Here is a 21,566-nt window from a genome sequence, read left to right as displayed (position 1 = left end):
GCACAAGATGAGAGTGATGTGGACCTGGGAGTTAGCAGTAGAGATGTTATGTTGTGGCCGGGTTTCAGATAGATCGCCGTTGTAGTTGGAAACACAGATGCCATTGAAGACAACTCTTTCAGGGACCAGTAGTAGAGAAAAGACAGATCAAAATAGGTTTAAAAAAGAAATCACTTGTCAAAGATTAATAATAATACTGGGCTCTGGGCATTTATTGGTATACAATAAATTGACTTATAATTTTCAAATAATAATGTTTGTTCACATAAATTTAATTATGATGGTCATGGTCAGTCCTAAGTCATCCTAAAAAATCCAAGTCAAATTTAAAGCTTCACTTCATAGATTGATTGCCTTATTCATACTCATCTATTTTTTTACTTCTTTCTTAGTGACATTTTTCATGAGTAACTCTGAAAAGAGTTCTAGAGAAAGAAGGATGAGTCCCTTTTCAGTCAATTTTTTGTTCTTTGGCAGATTTTAAAGATAATTTGGAAAGGCAGTTAAAACCAATGATTAAGGGAGTTTTATTACCAATTGGATGTTTTGTTCCTATCCTGTTCATTTAAACTGTTACTGCTGATTTATGATAATAGAGGCAAATGAGAACAATTGCTTTATAAGATTCTGGCATAGATTGAGATACTTTTATGTACAGTACATGTATATTATTTACTAAAGGACCAAGTAATATAAAATGAGTGTTTTGGATTTTAGAAGTTAAGTAGATGTTACTGCTTATCCGTTAAGTGCACACAATAATAGATGAAGAAATTAGTTTTATGAAATTTAAATAGCTTGCTTAAGTACTTAAATTAGCACAGCTGGGACTGAGTATAACTCTACTTAAGATGATCTTTCTATTACTTCATCTTTCTTGTCTTTTATTAATACTTTAACAATATGTTACATTAATTTTCTTCTTTTTTTTTTTAAAGATTTTATTTATTTATTTTTAGAGGGGAAAGGAAGGAGAGAGGGAGAGAACTGGCCTGCAACCCAGGCATGTGCCCTAACTGGGAATCGAACCGCGGTTGCTTTGTTCCCAGGCCCGCGCTCAATCCACTGAGCTACACCAGCCAGGGCTTAATTTTCTTTAATAATGTGCCTCATACATTGCAATAAAGTGCAGGCTCTATGGGGCAATTTAAAAATGCAGAAATCTTACCTAAGAGGCACAGTTAGCCAATTCAACATACAGCTGTAATATTTTAACACTGTTATGCTATTTTGTGATATTGCCAAGCTAATGGTGTGCATTATTATATAGGAGATATATGTATGCATGCACGTGGACACACACACACACAAACAAAAGGATGTTGCTCACATCCTCTTTGTGTAAGAGAAAATATAACACACACTGATTGATGAGTTACAAACTTTTTCTCAAATCAATTAGCATAGGTACAAATACTCTTCTAATTGCCTATTAAATAACTTAAAAAATAAAAGCTGAAGTTGCAGAATTCCTTTAAAAATGCTGATGACACACAATGTATTATATTATATGAGGTACACTTATAGTAAACAGAACAAATTCACAGCTTTAAGTATTTATATCAATGTCATGAATAATGAAGAAAAGTCAGTGAAATGTTCAGCTCAAAGACTTAGGAAGAGGCCTGGTTGGCTCAGTGGATTGAGGGCCAGACTTCGAACCACAATGTTGCCGGTTGGATTCCCAGTCCGGGCATATGCTTTGAGTTGTGAGGTGTGTGAGAGACAGCTGATTTCACCACTCTCTGAAGAGAAATAGATAAAATCTTTAAAAAGGAGAACTGGGGAGAAAAGTAAACCAAAAGCATTATAAAAAAGACAGAAAGGGCAAATAAAGCAAAGGGGAACTAAGGAATAAATGGTGGTTCTTTGAAAAAAATTAATAAAATTAATAAAATAAATACCACCAACTGTCTCAAGAAATAAATATATAAAGTATATTTATTTTTTAAATTATAAAATACAATTACTTCAAATGTATAATATATGTATTATATATTACATAGTTATAGATGACATATTATTTCAAATATGTAATATATGCACTATATTACATGATTATATATTTTAATAATAAAATATAATTATTTAAAATATGTAAGATATGTGTTATATATTACATAATATATAATATATGTGTCATATTGCATAATTACAAAATACAATTATCAAAGGAGATAACCATTAACACAGGAAAATTAGAAAACATAAGTGATTGTTTTATACAAACTCATGTAAAAAAAAACTTTGAAAATAAAAATAAAGTGGGTAATTTGCTAGGGAAATTCAAGTTATTTGAATTGCTCCTGGTAGAGAAAAAACTTTATATAGACTTATTCCTGTAGAAAAATATGAAAATTTATTACTGAACTACTTCAGCAAAAATAGACCATGCCTAGGTAAATTCACAGATGAGATCATCTCAGTGCTGCATGATTTGCCCTGTAGCTTACAAATACAGTAAAACTTCCATATTATTTCTATAATGGAACTAAAATACTGATGCTTAAACATAATAAAGATATCACAGATATGGTTTCATCATCATTTTTTAATATTAACATGTAGATCCTAAGTAAAATTTGAGTAAACAGTCCAATACAGAAGCCACCACTTAATTAGTGGGGAAACATTAAGGCACTCTTAATAAGGTTAAAAAATAAAATAAAAAAAGAATGTCTGCTATCTCCTTTACTATTTAGCATTGTAAATATGTTATTGTATTTTTCTGTGACACTATATTGGAGATACTATACAATTAGATAAGAAAGCATATTGATTGAATAAAAAGCAAAAGATCTCTGTTTAGGCAAATTATATAAAAATAATATACCTGGAAAACTAAATTTAAATAATTAAAAAAATTACTAAGGTAGTGAGATATACAATTGATATACAGATCTCAATTGCATTATATTGATATCCATGTGGCTTAATGATCTAATTCAGTAGAAAACTACATTTATACTAGCAACAAAATTGATGGAAACTTAGGAATATATTTAGAACTGTACAAAATATATGTAATAAAAATTTTAAGGCACTCCTGAAAGCTACTAAAGTATACTTTAACATGTAGGAAAACATCCCTTGCCCTTAATATAAGAACCCAATGTCATAAATACATAAATTATGCCTAGGCTAATTTATAAATTTGATATTAATAATAGATCAACAAGTCTTTTTTTAAAATACCAAACCAAGTGATTATAACATGCTCTTAGAAGAACAGATAACAAACACAATAAAACATGAGATTGCAAAAGCTATGATAAAACTCTGCATGAGCTAATATGCAGTAATTTTCACTTATATTGTTAATTTAAAATTAAGTGAGACTAAAATATATATTTGGCAATCTTTTATTCATAAATAAAGGGTCTTACTACTACTAAAATAGACATTATAATACATATGTAGAATATACACAAATAACTTCTATATTCATAGTATGTTTATATGTGAGTATGTTACCTATATACATGTCTACATTTTCAGTATGTTAACTGATTCCTGATCAAATTATTAAATTATTGATTGATAAATTTTATTAAGATTTGTATCTTTTATTTATTATAATTATAGAGCAGAATTAAAACCAATGATAATCTAGTATGGTTTACAAAACTTAATAGTAAAATTCACAGTTCTTATTCATACAAAACTTAGGACTGTTTCAGAATAGTACTTTTTAAACTATGAGGTATTATTTCAAAATATAGAATAGTATTTCTTCTGAAATGTGGTAGTGAAACATATTTACAACTTGATTTTTTTATGATTTAAAAAATTAAAAGTATGAACACATACCAATGTTTAATAAACACCAATTGCTCAATTGAAAGAAAAGTAAAAAATAAAACACTTGGTTTGACTTGGGTGGGGGGCACACAGTGCAATATAAAGATCTTGTATCACAGAAGTGTACACTTGAAACCTGTGTGATCCTATGAACCAATGCGTCCCAGTAAATTTAATAAAAATGTAAAGAAACATTGGGATATGATGAAAGACCTAGGAGCCAGTTTAAAGTGGTTTCCATTGCCTAATTTTGGAAAAATTTGAGCATCAAAATGAACAAGAGGAGTAGATTACATATCTCAGTGAATAAAAAGAGAATTAATGAATTCCATCTGCGACTAGCATTAGTACCACCACTACCCTGCCACTAGTACTACTAACTGGTAATAGCAATGTTACTGAACCAAAACTGACACACAAAAAACCCAGGTTTCAGCTGCCTGTCACCACAAAAGCCAACCTTGCGAGGTGGGTGCTGATGCAAAAGGAAAAAGGTTTATCTGGATGCTGAGCCATTTTGGAGAATGGCAGACTCCCTGACCTGAGGCTCGCCCATCTCCTCAAAATCCAGCTGTCCTCATCAAGACCAGAACAAAAGGCAGTGCCCAGAGTTTCTCTATTTTAAAGAATGATCCTTCAGAGCCCAAGGTAGCAAGGTAAGCGGTCAACCAGGTAGCTTAGCTTGTTCCCAGCTGCTGACTGGCTTCAGGCCTCCTTCTGGAGACTGTGTGTAGAGCCAGTGCTGCCATGGCCATGTGACTGCTAGGTCACTGGCCCACGGAGAGGATAGGCCAGTGCACTGTCCCAAGTAGCCAACAAGGAGCAAGAGAGATTCTTCGTTCCCCTGAGGCTATATCCATTTTGGGTGTGGGACAGGCCAGATACTTTCTCAGAAAGACCAATTAACTTCCTAAACCTTCTGTGTTTTGGGTGAGTCCACCTCCCAACCAATACCTTCTTTCCCCAGGCAAGACTGTCAGGCTGCCTCCCCTGCCACCATTCTGAATTCTGGGGTACATATACCTGCCTTCCTGTAGCCCCACTCTTAATCTGGTACCAGAAGGACTGGGGCAAGAGCTTGTCCCTTTATCCAATTACCTTTCTAGCTTTTGGCATACTGGTGGGGAGGAGATCCTATCCATTCATCCCTTTGTCCCTTAGCCTGCTGGATTCCCATCCATTCATCATTCCAGCTTTCCAGTGGGTGCTTGGGCCCTGTGCACTCATATTTCTAGCTTTCAACAGGCTCAGTGTAAGAACCTTCCCCTCACCCCACCAGTCTTGGGCTGCCTAGCTTCCCTGCCCTGGGGTCTTGGGGCCAGAGTGGCTGTGGTGGCACGAGGCTAACACTCCACTGCAGCCCGGCCCAACCACTGCTCTCACTGGGGGAGGTGCCACCCTGCACTGTGGTGGCCAGCAGGGTTCCCACTGCCTCTGAGCTGGACAGTTGCAGTTGAGATGCTGTTATCAGCCAAGCCCCCAGGCTCCTCATCCCACCCACAGAGGTGCACCCCCTCCTCCCCGCAGCTCTGCACCGTCTGCCCAGCATGGAGCATGTCAGCTCCCTGAAAAGGAGCAGGTGAAGGGTATGGTTTGTCTAGTGCTAATAATAACACCTAAATGGAAGAAGTAAGGGAGGAAGAAAAAACTCATTCATAAGAAGAATGACAACTAACAAATGGAAAAAATAACCAGTTTAAAACCAGCATAGTACTGATCCATGCAAAATTAAACTAAGTATGCCCAAGCCATTTTGTAACTATTGTTTGGCAATCGATATTTACTCAGTTTAAAGGCCCCAACAATTTTTGTTGTTGTATAAAAAGAGAAGTTTTTCCTTTATACCACTTAACCAAGTAACCGAACTCACCACCACCAATAAAAAAAACTGACATCATGTGACATACATAAAGCTCTGAAAAGGACAAAATATCACTTATGCAATATTCCTGTCTTTAACTTGATTTTATTCATGAAAAAGTAAAAAGATGAAATTAAAGCACATTTGCAAAACGGTTGACTTGGGAGACTCAAATATCAATTTCATGAAAGTTAAAATCAAAGCATAACATATGTGATGAGTATATGAGTATTCATTATGTCATTTTCTGTGGAGTGAAATTTTTCAGAAGAAAATGTTGGGAAATATATATGTCATTCTAAAATTTTTCATTTTAAGTGTCCTTAAAAGCCACCTATTTAAATTTTGTTGATTTTTAAAAAGCATGTAATTTATGACATACTTTATAAAGATCTTTGTAATTTATAAAGATCTCATTTTAAATGCAAAAGAAATTTGGTTGAAAATAAAGTAATTTAATTTGTACAGATTTTAGAGTGATTTAATTTTATGTTGATTTTTATGAATTTACATTTTTGTAAAAAATGTTTTGTACTATACACCCTGGTTTTACAATCTTTTTTAATATATTTATGTTTAGATTGTTATCGTGGGAATGGCAAAAATTATATGGGCAACTTATCTAAGACACGATCCGGACTAACATGTTCTATGTGGGAGAAGAACATGGAGGATTTGCACCGGTATGTCAGTTTCTTTCTGTCAATAGATATTATGTAATGATCGTAGTAAATAGGTGTACTCAGGTAAGTCCTTTGGTATTTCTTTTCATATATTTCATATATATATGATCATAAGCTAACAAAAACATTAGATTGACTGTGCATGTAGCAAACTTTTAAATAAGAAATTCAAGCCAGCCTATATTCATTTGGCACTTACTGTCTGTTCTGCTCTGATAGGTGCCGTAGAGAACATTAACCAAGAGTGAGCATATGTTTTAACTCCATTTTTAAGGAGTATATGGTCATATTGAGAAAATTGTTATATAACTAGATAAGATAATATATAATTAAGTGATGAATCTCATGTTTCATGGGGTACATTTTATTATTATGTTCTCATAATTAATTGTTAATATTCACAAAACTCAGTTCATTATCATTTTCATGTAAATACATCCCTTAATATTCAACTGATTACTCAAAGCTTAGACCATTTTCCTTGTGTTAGCCTTGCTTTGACATATAAAATTTTCTGTAATTCAAGGAATATATACAGAATTGGAAGAAATTTATATATTTTATAGAAGTTGATATTTTGACATTGGACATAGTCTCAGAAAAATCAGTTATCTGCAGTTTAACCCAAGCAATAGTGCTAGTGTGTTTAAAATTACATACTAAGTATAAGACATAGTTGTGACATAAAATCAACTTTTAACAACTATCTCAAATATAAGTACTAGAATAAAAGGTAAAAGTTCAGTGTCGTTCAATCAAGTACCTGGTTGCTCTGTATGAGTTGTCATTGTTCCTGGCCATTCTAATCCTTTGTAGAAGATATGTCTGTATATGGGAATAAGAAATTTAGAACTCAGAGAAATTGAGTCATTTTGCCTCCAGTCCCGCTTTAACTTTACGGCCTTTATTCTCTTCCAAAATGTACTCACTAGTGGATAATTTACTATACAAGTAGTGATCATTTTAAAGTAGTGCTGTCTAATGTAAATATGCAATTCACATCTCTAAGCTGCGCATGTGCTTTTAAGTTTTATAATAGCTACATGTAATGAAGTAAAAATAAACAGGTAAGTTTGTTTTTATTAACAATTATATCTAAACTTTTTTATTTTAACATGCATTCAACATAAAATTATGAATGAGGTCTTTTACATTTTTATGTCAAAGTTTCAAAATCCTGTGTCTATTTACAATTACAGCACTGTTCAGGTTGGACTGGGCACATACCAGTTTCTTAGTCACCACGTGTACTCAGAGGCAGCTCTATTGAACACAGCAGCTGTAGGACTTGAGGTGGAAGCAGAATTCTGCCCTCACACATTTCACATTCTAGTATGTGATGCCTGAAAAACAGCAAATGCCAATACCATAGTATAAAAATTGTGAAAATAGCATATTTTATGCTGTGGGAATGCAAGGAAGAGCCATCAAAGCCTCTGATGGTCAGGAAGACTTCCTGGAGGAAGGGACACAAGCTGAGACATAGGTGATAAATAGGGACTGGTAAAAGGGAATATAAGAAGAAGAATCCCTCAGACAGAATGAATAGCTTGTGCAAAAGACTAAAGACCGAATGTTTGAAAATCAGAAATAATTCTGGTAGGGTTGAAACAACGTAATTTGGCCACTGTCCACAGACAAGGAATTCTCTGGCAAGACCATAAAGAGGCCTGTAAGCTGTGTTCACAAGTTTGGATTTTATCCCAAGCATTCAAAGATTCATTAAAGAATTTTAATCAAGAATTGGATGATTAAAATTAAATGCTGATTTCAGCATTGCTATTGTTAAAATCATTTTTAGAAATACAGTGGGGTGGATCTGCTTCTTATGGACAGACTTGTGAGAGACAGTTGCACCAGCTCTGCCTTCACTAAGGTCTCATCAGGAGGTTGACATTATTATGGTACAAGTATTTACTCCACAGAAACCAGCAGGGACAACATGTAAAGACTCTCCTTAGACACACCTCAGACTGTCAGTTTTGAAACATTTGACAGCATACCACTGGAAATATGTGACATGCACATTTAGGTATTGCAGTGGTGATAACTATTAATTCATTGTGTTTAGGTTTACTTTTGGATATATATATATAAATCACTTGCAAATAATTTGTAGGAAATTGATGGCTGGTTAAGTTGCATAGTACCATTTAAGTTATATACGTAAATCCCAGAATCCAGTATGTAGTAAATATTGTATGTGCTTGCTGATGTTACTGCCCCAGAAGATGAACCTGAGTTTGAAAAGATAATCTGAATCTCCACGCCCCAGCTCTTCCCAATTTTTTAAAATGACATATAAATTACATTCTAACAGGGTAATGATTAATAATCCAAAACGAATCAAGTTAGATGCATAGTTTTTATGACTTGGTTAGGACGGCCACTTGGAATTTGACCTCGAATAATTAATGTTATTCGAGTAAATATAAATATTGATGTTATATGCGCAGGTGTGGTCTTATAAAATAATATACAATAATTTTGCTTTTCCTTTGTAATAAATTTAGTAAAGATGTAAAATATGAAAGGCCAAAATGTTACTCAGTTATCTGTCAAAACAGTCATGTTTTATAACTCTATGACCAGTGATATTTTTAGAATTTAACTATTTCATCAGCACATTGTTATTCATTTTTCTATGTTTCTTCTTATACTTTGGCGTGGTGATTTTGGTAGTGACGCTTCATATGTTTGTTGATTTTCTTTGTCATCTGCTCATTTTCTGGCAGTGTTTCTCCATTTCTGTGCACAGGTGTGGCATTAATTTGCTACTGTAATTATTAAAGAGAAGTAAAGTCACAAAAACTTTCATTGCTTTATCTATGCTAATTATACAACCCTATTCTGTATTCCTGAGTTAGAGAACATGCTTCCAAGTTGTAAGAATAACAAAATAAATCTCAAACGAAATAACCAAAATTCATACCAGTTGAAGCTTGTGCTGTAACTAGAATGAAAGTTGTGTACTAGGATTATGTCTTCTTGGTGACATTTTGTTTTTCTTGGACAAAATGAGCATCTTGTGATGTTCAGAGTTTGTTTGTGCAGGCATATCTTCTGGGAACCAGATGCTAGTAAGCTGAATAAGAATTACTGCCGGAATCCTGACGATGATGCCCACGGTCCCTGGTGTTACACGGGGAATCCTCTCATTCCCTGGGATTATTGCCCTATTTCTCGTTGTAAGTACATTTAATGATCTTTTTCAGGTTAAATGTTTTAAATATGCTGCTTCTTCTTTAAACTGATACCTTAATGAGATGTGAAACTAACATGGGAGGCCTGCGTCTGATCAACAAATGAGAATGTACTCCAGACAGCAACACACACACACACACACACACACACACACACTCTCTCTCTCTCTCTCATACAAGTGTATTCATCTGTCATCTAGACAAGAAGACATTCTCCTGACCTTTTAAAGACTTTCCTTTCTCAGAAGATTCTCATTTGTAATCCAGAAGCAATAATTGGCCTTGGTTCTAGTATAACTGCCCTAGAAAGACCTCCCCATCACCATCACCAGTACCACCTGTTCAGCTGCTCAGCATAGCACAGCTCTCAGCAAACACCCCAACCTACTCACCATCTCCTCAGCAGACCTGAGATGGTGGTGCTTCTGTCTTCTTCTTAGTTCTTTAGCCCAAGGCTGAGAAGCCTCGAGCATTCTATCCACTTCTGTGAGCCAAGGACAGTTGTTAAGAGTATTAATGGGTAAAGTAAGATGTATGCAAAACATACATGCCTGATGCACTTCATAGGAAAGAGCCTCTATATAGCAATAAAGAAGATGAGATAGCAGAAAGACGAAGAGGATGAATCCTTGAGAATAAATATAATGAATAAACAAAGACGTTAAAACTTAATCATAAGGAAAATTAAATTATAAAAGCATAATATATAATTTCCACCTATCAGGTTGGCAAATTAGAAAATGACTGTTAATGGCCAGTATTTGTGAGGGCTTGGGTTTTCAGCCTTGATAACAGCAGCACTTTGCGCTGGGTAAACCTTGTGGGAGGCTGTTTTATGCATAATGAGATGCTTAGTAGTGTCCTCAGCCTCAGTCCACTAGATGTCAATAGTCCCATTAATCCCTGAAGCCATGACAATCAAAAACATTTCCAGACATTGTCTTCCAAACATCTCTGATGTTCCCTCGGAGAGGGGCAGGGTACCCCCACTGAGAACCACTGATGGAGAGTAAGATGTATTGAGATAGAAATATATCCTCAACCTGTCATTGAGTGGAAAAGCCTTATTTTAAAACAATATAGTAGCAACAGGCCATTGTACTATACTACATTATCTCACAGCTCCGTGTTTATGGCAAACATCTTTAAACACTGTTAAACTACCTTCTTATTTAAAAAGGACATGTTTTTATAAGTTTAGGAAGAGTCTGTTTTAAGATCGTATTTCTTGTGAGACAAGCCAGTGATAAGAGCCTTTAAAATAACAGCAAAAGCACTTGCTGTAAGACATTAGATTGAAGAAATGATGTTTGCTTTAAAACATGAAATATAAACACAATTTTGTTTTTTCCATAATAAATGTACAATTAAAAATGTAATTTTTAACCTTAAGTGAGAACATTAGTCATGTTACATGAAATTTTAGCATAAAATGGCTCAACGAATATAATGTTAATCAAATATATCTATAATTAAAACTTGGATCTTACTAATTTATTTTTAATAAAAAATTCTTTATAACAATAAAACATATTTTATATTTGCAAATAAATACTATGATATTATTACATTTTATTTCATCAGGTATAATCATTGCCTTTCAAATTGGTTAGTGTTTCCTTGGTGTTCTATTTTTCCCATATTAGGGTTTGCATACGTTCTGAAAATGTTCTACAGAAGATATCTTTCAAGTTTTAACACTAAAACAAACAAGCAAACAAACCTACTACTTTGGCACATGATATTTTAAAAATAGTTAGAGAATTATTCTTTCTAAATGTTAGTTTTACCTCATGAAACTTTTTTTTGAAGTTTCTGTGTTAATCAGGCTAGTAGACTATCCAATGATCTAGGAAGATGAAAAAAATAGTCAAAGATCTGGCTGTTAAAACAGGTGTGAATGCTTCCCCTACAGAATTGTAAAAGTCACATTAGCTTAATTATAGGACATAGGATGCCCTTGTAGGATCTCTGGGAACTTTAGATTATAAACCTAACTGACCCAGGACCCTAATAATTTAAAGCTTTGAAAACATATTTTCAACTAACATTTTAAAACTAAAAGTTGTAATGTGCTATTGAAAGATTCACGGTGTTGCTAATATTTGATTAAATGCTATTGCAGGTATCGCATTTTTATTTCAATGTATTTTGCACATTACTTTTTTAAAAATATTTTTACACTGTCATTTTTTGAACTAATATTTACAGCCAGGATTTATTTATGTTTTACCACTGGTGAAAGGCTAATAAAATTTATCTTTAGAACATTTGAGGTCTTGTTTATTTAACTGAAGAGATTATATAAATCATTTTCACACTATATATTTGTAATATTAAAAACATGTAGAGGTTTTTATGACTTTTAAAAAACTGAAAAATAATATTTAACATATATTTTAAGGATGTAAGATTTGAAAAAACTAGAAATGTTAATACATTTGTCTATACACATACAGATTCAATATAACTTAGAAAAAATCTTTGGTTTTACCAACTGAATGTGTCGTGGTTAAGAACTTTAACTCTGACTTCTTGGGTAAGAATTCCAGCTCTGTCACTATCAGTGCCTTGAGCAAGTTACTTACATCCTAATTTTTATTCATTTACTCATTTATTAACAATTTAAAATTGAGTTACTATTGTGTGCAAGGCCTTATGTACCATACTCAGGACACAACAACATAAACAATATTTCTTACTTTTAAATAGTTTTCAGTGTAAAAAAGGAGACATTTGTGTAAAAAAACTATAAATATAATCATTTAATAAATATGTGTTAATATTAAAATATATAATGAGGATAGAGACATAGGTGTCTAGAGACATACCTAGAGAAATAGGTGGTATTCATAAAGTATTGAACTTGAGTAAAAAAATTAAGAATTATTGAAAGATTTGTTTTTAGCACCAGTATATACTTGATCCTGAGACCACATAAACATGCATTTGTGCACTCTTCCTACTCTTCTGCAGATACAACTTTTATCATCACATTTCTGTTCTTCAAGTGTAAGTTGAATCAGTACAAAGTCAGACTTGTGTCATATTTTTTTTTTATATTTGTGTACTGTGGTAGAGATAGTGGGAAAGAAGTAAAAGAGGGAAATAAAAAATAGTATGTGATGATAAAATGGAAAAGACCTAGGGAGCAGTTTTTCAAAATTTTGCTCAAAGTATGCAACAGAAGTACCTGCAATGCTTTTAAAAATTAATAATCTAGGCTTCAATCTAGAATCTCTGGAAGCCTGACCTTAGGTGGTATTTCAGCTTATTCTAAAGTGTGAGAAATATTGGCATGGAGGAAATGATGTATGTATATATATATATATTCTCAATTATTAATTAATAATGCTAGCATCAATAATATATTAATGAATAATTATTAATGATTAAAACCCATAATTTACTACGTCTATAAATTTTTTAAGTTTAAATATTTTAGTAAGGTTCAGTAATAAACTAAATACTATATTTACTTATTAACTTGATGCTTAGAAATAGGAAATTTCATAACAATTTTAGTCTTTCTTTTCAAGGCAACTTAAGAAATACATATCTAATATTTTATAATTTTTAAGTAATTGACTTGAGTGGAAAAACCAATATCCTTGATTTTTTAATGACCCACAGTCAGCCTCAGTCCTTATTTTTACTATAAACTAAAACCTTGTCCTCAGCCTACTCTAAGATAAAACCCTCCCCCAAGATAACTAAAGGGAAAGGAAAATTATGAAATTTATATGTTTGCTTTCCCCTTATTCATTTAAAATACTTAGATCTGGTAAATGAACTTAAGTAAAAACTCTTTAGCATGTATTAATTTTCTTGAGATTCTTGACAAATAGCAATCAAATTTGCATGTATTAAAAAGAAATCCAGAAGCCATTATTCCTTTGTTGACAGTTTATTTGAGTTCAGGGTATTTCCAGAGATTAACAGCCAGCTGGGTCCAAACAGTGCCTGACTAAACTCTATGCCATCAATTCTGAACAGTATGACATTAAACTACAGGAAATGTCTTGTGCCTCATTCATTACTGCATAAGTATTCTCAAATCCTGGCACCTTCTAAGCCTTTTTTCTTTGTAGCAGTTAAGCCCCAGGAGGGAGGTTATGAAAAAGAAGTAAGCTATGAAGTTTTCGTTAGAATTAATTTCCAGTTTCTAGTATTCTCTTCTTTCCACATTTTTACTGACATCTGGAAAAACAAATCTTTGAAATATTCTAACAAAACAAAATTATATTCTGTTATCCCTTTTTGTCCACTGATGATGATGTTGTTATCTACTAGAATTCTTAAATTTTTCTGAAGCATGCAAAGTTTCAATTATCCTCAACCATATTTTTTAATATATAATTTTCAAAATAAATATAAATGGGCCAAATTACAGTAAAAACAGTTTAGCTATATGAATGTCCCAAGCAAGCGATGATAAGCATTAGTGCTACTCAATAAAATGTTTTTTGTACAGTGTTTAGAATGAGGCAGCTTCTTGATGCCAGTAGGGCGCCTTCCCTGTTATAAAATAGGCTTTTCTCACATCATGCACTACTAGCAGGCACATACCTTCAATATTCCAGTAAAATGACACATACGTCCTCAAAAGAAAACAACTGCATTTTATCTTTGAATAGAATGTCTAGAATTTCAGTAAAGTTGTTGTTTGGACAACTTCAAGTGCACCAACATTCATTTTCATAGGGATGCCTGTCACAAGGAGTAGAGAAAGAGTGAGAAATTAGAAATTTATTTGAAAAAATAATGAAAGAAAACTTGACCTGATTTGGTGAAGGAAATAGACACGCAAGTCCAGGAAGCACAGAGAGTCCCAAACAGACACATCATAAATAAAATACCAAAGGTTAAAGACAAAGAGAGAATCTTAAAACCAACAAGAGGAAAACAGTTACTTACAGAGGAGTTCCCATGAGACTATCAGCTAATTTCTCAAAAGAAACTTTGTAGGCTAGGAAAGACTGGCAAGAAATATTCAAAGTCAGGAAAAGCAGGGACCTGTAGTCGACATGCTCTACCCAGCAAAGCTATCATTTAGAATCAAAGGACAGATAAAGAGCTTCCAAGACAAGAAAAAAACTAAACAAGTCCATCATCATCAAACCATTATTATATGAAATGTTAAAGGGACTTATTTAAGGAAAAGAAGATCTAAAATATAAACAAAAATGGCAATAAACACATATCTATCAACAATTAAATCTAAAAAACAAACTAAGCAAACAAGAAGAACAGAGATACAATCATGGATACAGAGAAGGTGTTGATGGTTGTCAGATGGGAAGAGAGTGTGGGAGAATGGGTGAACAGGTAAGGGGATTAAGAAGTACAAATTGGTAGTTACAGAATAGCCCTGGGGATATACAATACAGTATGGCAAATGGAGTAGCCAAAGAACTTCTGTGCATGACCCATGTACATGAACAATGGTGTGGGGATTGCCTGAGGGAGTGGGGGGGTGCTGGGTAGAGGGGACAAAAGGAGAAAAATTGGGATAACTGTAATAGCATAATCAGTAAAATATAATTAATAAATAATTTTAGTAAATTATCCAGTTCATGGATATTTCAATTTCAATATATAGCATTGGTTCTGTATAAGAGAAATATGTATGTATGAATTATGTATATATGTATGTACTTATTTTTACAGGTGAAGGAGATACCACACCTACAATAGTCAATTTAGACCGTAAGTAATAATTTGGTATATTTGAGTCTCTGTGTGTCAGAAATGATGTCCTTATCTTATTCACGTAAAATATCTTATCAGTATATCAACTTCCATCATAAAAATATAAGTTAATCTATTTTCGCTTAATTTTTGATGTGCATATGTAATGGGGTTACAAAGGTAACTGCATAGTAAATATCTAAATTCAGTTCTCTAAGATATTATGTTTATTTTAAACAAGCATTTATATTGCTTTTAGTTCTGGGCAAAATGTACATAGGGACCTTTACTGTCCTTTTAAATTAAATAGAGATGCAAAACTCAGAAGGGATGAAACCAGGAAGCTGGAAACTTGGGTACTGTCTCTGTCCCACTCTATCTAAAGCTCTTTGCCTGCTCAACTAGGCGAAAGAGGACACAGACTGAGAGGTTTGGGTAATTCTTATTTAAGAAAATCTGCTTGACAATTGCTGGTTTTCAATTTTTGCATATCTTTTGAGCTGAAGGAAGTCACTTGTGTTTTGATTAAGAGGCAGGCCACCTGTTTTGTCCCAGGCTGAAGATCAGTTTTAGACTGTGGACAGCGCTGGAAAGGATTAGGCAGAGAAAACAGAAGAGGGGCAGGAAAACATGTACTTTAAAGAATTCTCAATTATGTCATTCAGAAATAATGACTAGAAAGTGATTGTAATAATAATAAATAGAATGCTGGTAATCTGTTTCAAAATGGCTGTGCATTCTCACTGTACAATTTCAAGTAATAAACCCAATATATACTTTTTAATTTTTGCTTCACTCAAGCCATTGATTTCCATTGACATTTAGAAATAGCCACTATAAATGACATTGTTTCATTTATGTTGAGGTTAGTGAGGAAAATGCAATTACTAAAAGGCCCGAAGAACTTGGACTTAGTGCTGGGTGAGGAAGGCCTCTGTCACTGTCATGGCCATGCTGTCAACCTTGAGGTCATCAGTTTTTCTGTGCTACTAGTGTAACTAAGATGAGAAAAACAAACATTTTGGGCCTGATTTGGCACTTGAGTCATAATATTTTCCCCCAAAATGTTCTTCTGACCCAATTACAATAGTTACATTTGTCTAGTTACCATGGCATTTAAGAAGCTAAGAGGCAGAGTATTTAAAAATGTTTTGTCAAAATGTTATGTTTGGTCCTCTTTTTAGATCCTGTAATATCTTGTGCCAAAACAAAACAATTGCGAGTTGTAAATGGAATTCCAACACGAACAAATGTAGGATGGATGGTTAGTTTGAAACACAGGTAATTATTAATAGACACAAATCATATGTGTTTGGCTTATTTGCAAAAGGTATACTCCCAGCGGTATGGCCAGATGTGGGCATACAGGTTGTGTCATCCAAATGGGCACCACATGAGGGGGGCACGAGAGGAGATGGATGACATTCTGTGTGCCAAGCAGCCCTAGATTTTGCAATTTGTGCCCCCAGAGACAGTACCTGTACATGTTCACAAAGGTCCCATATGTGTTGACATTATCTGTAATTACAAGTGGCACTTCAGTTCTGATTAAGCAAAAGACAACTACACAGAGAACTTACTGATACCTTGATATTGCCAAACTAGTTATAATTCGTATGTTATTAATTTCCCAATATAAGATATTTTGACTTTATTTTTAACATGCCTGTGCATAATTATATCAGAAACTTTATTTGTTTAATATTTCTATTGTCATGCCAATGAGAATGGCAATATTTTAAATTCTACAACATTTTACCATTAAGAAAAATATTAACAAACAATAGTGATGGTGGAATAGTTCTGGCTGTTATAATACTTAGTGTAGATAAAAAACTCTTGGCATATCTGTTTCTCAGTGACTTAAGAATGAATGGATTGTTTTATGTAAAATCACTTTACAAAGTATACTGTTGTAACAAAATTAATCTTAGTAATTCTGTTGTAAGAGTTTAATATTGAAAATGAGAGCTAACTTAAAAGCTGACCTTAAAAAACTTAAAAACTTAAGTTTATAAAAAACTTTTAAAAAAACTTTCTACATACTACATATATTATACCATATGGTAATAAGAATGTTAAAATATTTTTGTCGATGTGTGTCTCTACTGGAACCTCATCATGCAACAAACCCCAAAATACAGCTGAATTCTAACCACATTTTCCCTTGTTTTCAAGACACCTTATGTTTCCCTTCCAAGTTTCATTTCATGCTATTCTTCCCACTGCATGTTATAGCTTTCTTCCTCCATCTGTTAGACTTAGCGAATCCTTCTCATCCTCCAATTACCAACTCAGTCATCTCCTCTTTGGGAAACCTTCTGTGTTCCTTTAAGTATAGCCTCCTAGACTACAGGAAGAAAGCATATCTCTTACTGTAGTTGAATGATAGTGATATTGAAGTAGATCGAGACAACTTGAAACTGAAGTTTGTTTATGAATAAGACAGTTCTTAGGAAACAGAGTCCTTTGATATATACCATAGAGAAGGTGGCCTAAAGTTCTCTTTTCATATGTCTTTCTTTCGAGGAGTAAATGATCGTGTTTTTATAAATATGTATGTTGATAATTATAGTGTAGCTGTCCTAGCTATGTAGTACTTAAATAGAATTTTGACACTCATCAGAATATTAAAGCTAATTGTGCAATATGAAGATCTAATGAAGGCTGTAAAATTTGGGGGGAGTGTCTCATTCTATTTATTATAAAAATGTTTCAAGAATCCATATCCTTAAATTGATTAGTGATTCTTTGAAAATTTCATAACTCCCCCCAAGAACAAGTATGCACTTCTGAATTTAGACCAATGGACTACAAGGATACTCCTTTGGAAGTTTCAGTGGAGAAGCAGGTGACACTGCTTTTCATTAGATCAGTGTACTATAAACGTTTAGGAAAAAATATTTTTCTTTTAAATCCAAGTTTTTAGTAACAACAGCTGTTTAGTTATTATTCCAAAACACATACTGAGAAGAATAGAAATTAAAACGACATACACTCTTATCTTCCTGTGTGGTATAGGCCATAAATAACCATGGTCTTAGTCTGGGAATCTTTTTCTATTACTCTCTCAAGCGCTGAACATCTGTACACTTTGGAAATGTAAATTGTGAAAAGTCGTCATTTTTTATTCTCTGCCAAAAATAATGGAGTTACAGAGTTTTGATATCACCAAATAAGTGTACTAGTGTCTATTATGTTCCACAAATATCTTATAATTTAATAGATAGTATGCCTTGAAAAACTGTCTATTTAATTTTATAAATGTAATAATATATTGCTGGCCTTAAGCTGAACCAACAAATGTACTCAGTTATATTTTAGTTAGTATACCAGAACTAAATAAGGGCAATGAAACAAGAAAACAGTGTACAAATTTTATATATTGCTACTACCACATGAATTTAAATAAAAACTCAAATTTACATTTTTCATAATTGAACACTGAATAGGTTTACACTGTTTTTGTTGTTCATATTTTTGTTCATTCTAATTATCATATTTGTAGCACAGACTTTCTCTTACAAAGAATGGATCTTGGTATGTAGTGATTGGGTTCTTTCCATAAAAACAAGGTTGGTTTCATAGAAGGTAACCCCATGATGAAGAAAATGCTAATGCTACAATCACCAAATATCTTTCTGATAAAGGATTACTCATTTTGTTCTAGTAGAGTTAATTTCAACATTATTCTCTGAAATGCATTTTTCTGAACAAATGTGGCTATAGGTTTTGCATTAATTGGCAGCCAACCTTCCTGCACAGATGTTACTTGTTTCTCTTCCTTCTTTCTCATAGAAATAAACATATCTGCGGAGGATCATTGATAAAGGAAAGTTGGATTCTTACTGCAAGACAGTGTTTCCCTTCTCGGTAAAGTGTTTCTGAAACCAATTATTTGTTTTGAGTATTTGAAAATATGTATGGCTTCCACTTAGCTTTTAAGTTTAGTATGTGTATTTATTTAACTGATTCACCAGCATGGGGTGAACAAACTAATTTTTTATAGATTTAGCTAACAAAACTTTCTTTGACTTAATGGATATTTACTAACTGAGTACTATTTCTATTCACCCAGGGGAAAAGTTTGCTGGAAATATGTCAGTAATTTTACTCCAACCTCTTGCACTCTATATTTCTAGATAGAAGTTATTTATTTTTAATTATTGAAAACTTTCTCTCAATTACACTTCTACTTTCTTATGTAGAGCCAGGCTTAGAATCATCCTGGGAATAATTTTCAATGAAAATTAGCCAAGGAAAAGATACAAAGGCAGCATTTGTAAGCTAACTTCCTGATCCTCCTCAAGGTCACTCTGTCTTTGTTAGTACAAATCGTCAACCCTCATTAAGAAATGAAACATATACACAGCTGACATAAAAAGGAAACTCTGTAGTAAAATTATAATTCATGTAATATGCTTTGCCTGAAAAAAATTTTCTCCCTAGCAAACATAATCAAATTTTTTCCTAACAGCCCTTTAGATTTTCAGCAATTTTGGGGTTCCTCCAGCTTATACGTGCTTGTAGCTTTCAGAATTTTGCACAACAAAAGTCTTGCTCTTTATTATACACAGAATCAAAATTTAAATTTAGGTGATTTTCTGCCCTTAGAAGCTAAAATAACAATATATATGAATAATATTACACAGTTTAAAATTATGTTTTATGTTTTGGTTTTTCTACTTAGAAACAAAGACTTGAAAGACTATGAAGTTTGGCTTGGAATTCATGATGTCCATGGAAGAGGAGATGAGAAACACAAACAGGTTCTAAATGTTTCCCAGGTGGTGTATGGGCCTGAAGGATCAGATCTGGTGTTACTGAAGCTTGCTAGGTTAGTTCCTGTAGAAGGCTTTGTATCTTTAACCTAGACTGCAATTGTTGAAGCTCTTTCAACAATGGCTATTTCTTTTCCTTCATATAGATTTATTATAAAAACATGTGTCGTGTTTTTATATATGTATGTAAACATACATGCATGCATATACATATATATACAGGCATATACACATAGAGGAGTACACCATGTGTGTATATGTATGCACATATACATATATACACAGAAATATACATGTAATTATATACACATACACATGTGTGTATACTTATCATATATATGCACATACACAAAGAACTATTTTGTATTTTCATAAGTGAATAAATGAAATTGGGCCAACAATCTGACCCACCTACTCTAAAATCAAAGCTTAGTGAGCAATTATTATTTTTTAATATATTTTATTGATTGTGCTATTACAGTTGTCCCGTTCTCTCCTTCATTCCCCTCCACCCTGCACACCCCCTCCCACTCACATTCCCCCCCTTTAGTTCATGTCCCTGTGCCTTAAGTTCTTTAGCTTCTACATTTCCCATGCTGTTCTTGCCCTCCCTCCCCCCGTCTATTTTCTACCTACCTTCTATGAACTTATTCTCTGTACCTTCTCCCTCTCTCTCCTCCTCCCACTCCCCTGTTGCTTGCTATCCCTCCATGTGATCTCCATTTCTGTGGTTCTGTTCTTGTTCCAGTTGTTTGCTTAGTTTGTTTTTATTTTATGTGTGGTTGTTAATGATTATGAGTTTGCTGTCATTTTACTATACATGTTTTTTATCTTCTTTTTCTTAGATAAGTCCCTTCAACCTTTCATATAATAAGGGCTGGGTGATGAGGAATTCCTTTAACTTGACCTTATCTGAGAGCACTTTATCTGTCCTTCCATTCTAAATGAAAGTTTTGCTGGATAGAGCAATCTTCAATGTAGGTCTTTGGATATCATGACTTGGAATACTTCTTTCCAGCCCCTTCTTGCCTGTAAGGTCTCTTTTGAGAAATCCGCTGACAGTCTCATGGGAACTCCTTTGTAGGTAACTTTCTCCTTATCTCTTGCTGCTTCTAGGATTCTCTCCTTTGTTTTAATCTTGGGTAATGTAATTCTGATGTGCCTTGGTGTGTTCCTCCTTGGGTTCAGCTTCTTTGGGACTCTCTGAGCTTCCTGAACTTCCTGGAAGTCTATTTCCTTTGCCAGATTGGGGAAGTTCTCCTTTATTATTTATTCAAGTAATTTTTCCACTTGTTGCTCTTCTACTTCCCCTTCTGGTACCCCTGCAAGTCAATGTTGGAACATTTAAAGATGTCCTGGAGGTTCCTAAGCATTTCCTCATTTTTTTTAAATTCTTGTTTCTTCATTCTTCTCTGTTCTGTTCTTTCTTCTTTCTGGTCCACTCCATTGATTTCAGTCCCAGTTTTCTTCCCATCACTATTGGTTCCCTGTGCAATTCCCTTCATTTCACTTAGCATAGCCTACATTTTTTCATCTAATTTGTGAC

General features: G+C 33.5%; 1 protein-coding gene across 2 annotated transcripts in view; it reads left to right on the top strand.

The window, feature by feature from the left end:
• The window catches only part of HGF (hepatocyte growth factor), a 75,909-nt gene that overhangs the window by 47,222 nt on the left and 7,121 nt on the right, over window positions 1-21,566 (top strand). For both annotated transcript variants that reach the window (XM_037139539.2, XM_037139538.2), the window contains exons 10-15: window positions 6,243-6,345; window positions 9,400-9,533; window positions 15,219-15,257; window positions 16,424-16,520; window positions 19,038-19,112; window positions 19,930-20,076. In XM_037139539.2, coding sequence (XP_036995434.1) covers window positions 6,243-6,345; window positions 9,400-9,533; window positions 15,219-15,257; window positions 16,424-16,520; window positions 19,038-19,112; window positions 19,930-20,076 — 595 coding nt within the window. The remainder of the gene's footprint in view (window positions 1-6,242; window positions 6,346-9,399; window positions 9,534-15,218; window positions 15,258-16,423; window positions 16,521-19,037; window positions 19,113-19,929; window positions 20,077-21,566) is intronic.

Source organism: Artibeus jamaicensis, unplaced genomic scaffold (genome assembly GCF_021234435.1).
Source record: "Artibeus jamaicensis isolate MK-2021 breed Jamaican fruit bat unplaced genomic scaffold, CSHL_Jam_final contig_787, whole genome shotgun sequence".
NCBI classification, from domain to species: domain Eukaryota; kingdom Metazoa; phylum Chordata; class Mammalia; order Chiroptera; family Phyllostomidae; genus Artibeus; species Artibeus jamaicensis.
Note: the sequence above shows the minus strand (reverse complement) of the source record. Positions and strands in the feature narration are given on the sequence as shown.